Source organism: Diabrotica virgifera, chromosome 8 (genome assembly GCF_917563875.1).
Source record: "Diabrotica virgifera virgifera chromosome 8, PGI_DIABVI_V3a".
NCBI classification, from domain to species: domain Eukaryota; kingdom Metazoa; phylum Arthropoda; class Insecta; order Coleoptera; family Chrysomelidae; genus Diabrotica; species Diabrotica virgifera.
The window spans coordinates 31,204,210-31,207,609 of NC_065450.1; the positions used below are offsets into that span (position 1 = coordinate 31,204,210).

General features: G+C 43.5%; 1 protein-coding gene across 1 annotated transcript; it reads left to right on the forward strand.

Moving 5' to 3' along the window:
* The first annotated feature begins 568 nt into the window (after window positions 1–568).
* Window positions 569–3,400, forward strand: LOC126890121 (uncharacterized). Its single transcript, XM_050658968.1, has one exon. It carries the CDS (start codon window positions 569–571, stop codon window positions 3,398–3,400), a length of 2,832 nt encoding a protein of 943 aa, XP_050514925.1.

Sequence of the window (3,400 nt, forward strand, 5' to 3'; positions counted from 1 at the left end):
TGGAACAAATTGATTTTTATTTTGTAACTTCAAAGGGCTGTAACTTTTTTATGTGCACATGTGTACTAAGGTAAGTTAGGATCAATCAACCTATTATTGACCCCAGAATCTGTGGTATAATTTAAGATAAATCCTTTCGGGACACCCTGTATAATTCATATTTTTTTAACGATTTCCGGACTGGAAGTCGAAATGTCAGAAACAAATATAAAATGTAATTTTCATCAATTGTGATTTGATCCCATATAATAAAATATTTTCGATATCTTTCTCATTATTTACATCGTTACATCATGGAATTCCTATTGTTTTATTAATATTACATATTTAAACGAGGGAATTTTAAAATAAAAATAAATATATAAAATTATTTTCCTGAAAAGGTGAATGAACATGCATAGCTTGGAGTTTTCGTTGTTTTCAAAACTTGACCTTTACAATTATGAAACAATTATGGTATTTCCCATATTTATTATTTATGCCGAATGTTTTATTACGTAAAATATATATACAAGTGATAGTGTTATATAAAAAGCGAAGTAACCGGTTTGTTGTGCCACATTTGGCAATGTTGGCTGGCCGTATAGTGTCCCTATTTGGGTTACTTCTAGTAACATGTAGTTTTGTATCGCCTGCACCAACTAAGTGCAAATGCAGGAAAATTATAGTCACACCATCTGAACAATCATGTTTATTAGGACATCTTATACAGATTTTGACGCATCTAGTGAACAATCAACAACATCCCGTATGTGCAAAAGATTTTATTAGACAATTAGAAGAAATTTGTGAGGAAGAAAAAAACTGCCATTGTTGCTGCCAGACTAGAGAGTCAGAATGTGAAACTACTGAGTCTGATTGTAGTACAACAGAATCAGAGTGTGAAACAACTGAGTGTGATTGTTGTACAACAGAATCAGATTGTTGCACCACCACCGAACCTTGTGATACAACAACCACTTGTTGCACCACAACAACTGAACATCCTTGTGACACCACTACTACATGTTGCAGCACCACCACCGAGCCTTGCGACACAACAACCACTTGTTGCACCACAACAACCGAACATCCTTGTGACACCACTACTACATGTTGCAGTACCACCACCGAGCCTTGCGATACAACAACCACTTGTTGCACCACAACAACTGAACATCCCTGTGACACCACTACTACATGCTGCAGTACCACCACCGAGCCTTGCGATACAACAACCACTTGTTGTACCACAACAACTGAACATCCTTGTGACACTACTACTACGTGTTGCAGTACCACCACCGAACCTTGTGATACAACAACCACTTGTTGCACCACAACAACTGAACATCCTTGTGACACCACTACTACATGTTGCAGCACCACCACCGAGCCTTGCGATACAACAACCACTTGTTGCACCACAACAACTGAACATCCTTGTGACACCACTACTACATGTTGCAGCACCACCACCGAGCCTTGCGATACAACAACCACTTGTTGCACCACAACAACTGAACATCCTTGTGACACCACTACTACATGTTGCAGCACCACCACCGAGCCTTGCGATACAACAACCACTTGTTGCACCACAACAACTGAACATCCTTGTGACACTACTACTACGTGTTGCAGTACCACCACCGAACCTTGTGATACAACAACCACTTGTTGCACCACAACAACTGAACATCCTTGTGACACCACTACTATATGTTGCAGCACCACCACCGAATCTTGCGATACAACAACCACTTGTTGCACCACAACAACTGAACATCCTTGTGACACCACTACTATATGTTGCAGCACCACCACCGAGCCTTGCGATACAACAACCACTTGTTGCACCACAACAACTGAACATCCTTGTGACACCACTACTACATGTTGCAGCACGACAACCGAACCTTGTGATACAACAACCACTTGTTGCACCACAACAACTGAACATCCTTGTGACACCACTACTACATGTTGCAGCACCACCACCAAACCTTGCGATACAACAACCACTTGTTGCACCACAACAACTGAACATCCTTGTGACACAACTACTACATGTTGCAGCACCACCACCGAACCTTGTGATACAACAACCACTTGTTGCACCACAACAACTGAACATCCTTGTGACACTACTACTACGTGTTGCAGTACCACCACCGAACCTTGTGATACAACAACCACTTGTTGCACCACAACAACTGAACATCCTTGTGACACCACTACTACGTGTTGCAGCACCACCACCGAGCCTTGCGATACAACAACCACTTGTTGCACCACAACAACTGAACATCCTTGTGACACCACTACTACATGTTGCAGCACCACCACCGAGCCTTGCGATACAACAACCACTTGTTGCACCACAACAACTGAACATCCTTGTGACACCACTACTACATGTTGCAGCACCACCACCGAGCCTTGCGATACAACAACCACTTGTTGCACCACAACAACTGAACATCCTTGTGACACCACTACTACATGTTGCAGCACCACCACCGAGCCTTGCGATACAACAACCACTTGTTGCACCACAACAACTGAACATCCTTGTGACACCACTACTACATGTTGCAGCACCACCACCGAGCCTTGCGATACAACAACCACTTGTTGCACCACAACAACTGAACATCCTTGTGACACCACTACTATATGTTGCAGCACCACCACCGAATCTTGCGATACAACAACCACTTGTTGCACCACAACAACTGAACATCCTTGTGACACCACTACTATATGTTGCAGCACCACCACCGAGCCTTGCGATACAACAACCACTTGTTGCACCACAACAACTGAACATCCTTGTGACACCACTACTACATGTTGCAGCACGACAACCGAACCTTGTGATACAACAACCACTTGCTGCCCCACAACAACAACTGAACATCCTTGTGACTCCACTACTCCATGTTGCAGCACCACCACCGAACCTTGCGATAAAACAACCACTTGCTGCCCCACAACAACAACTGAACATCCTTGTGACTCCACTACTCCATGTTGCAGCACCACCACCGAACCTTGCGATAAAACAACCACTTGTTGCACCACAACAACTGAACATCCTTGTGACACCACTACTAGATGTTGCAGCACCACCACCGAGCCTTGCGATACAACAACCACCTGTTGCACTACTGAACCTCCTTGTGAAACAACAGAGCCCCCCTGCCCCGAAACAACGGCGTGTTGCACCGTGCCAACTCCACATAGTTGTGGACTCACCCTTGATCCTTGCTGTGAGCACAGGCGTTCTGGTTTATATTTCATCCCGGTACTTAAAGTTGATGGAGTTCCAGCCATGTCTCACCATGAGTTAAAAGACTATATCCTGAACTTATTTAACAGCTTAAATTTTGGAGGACATCATCATCATCATAAATAG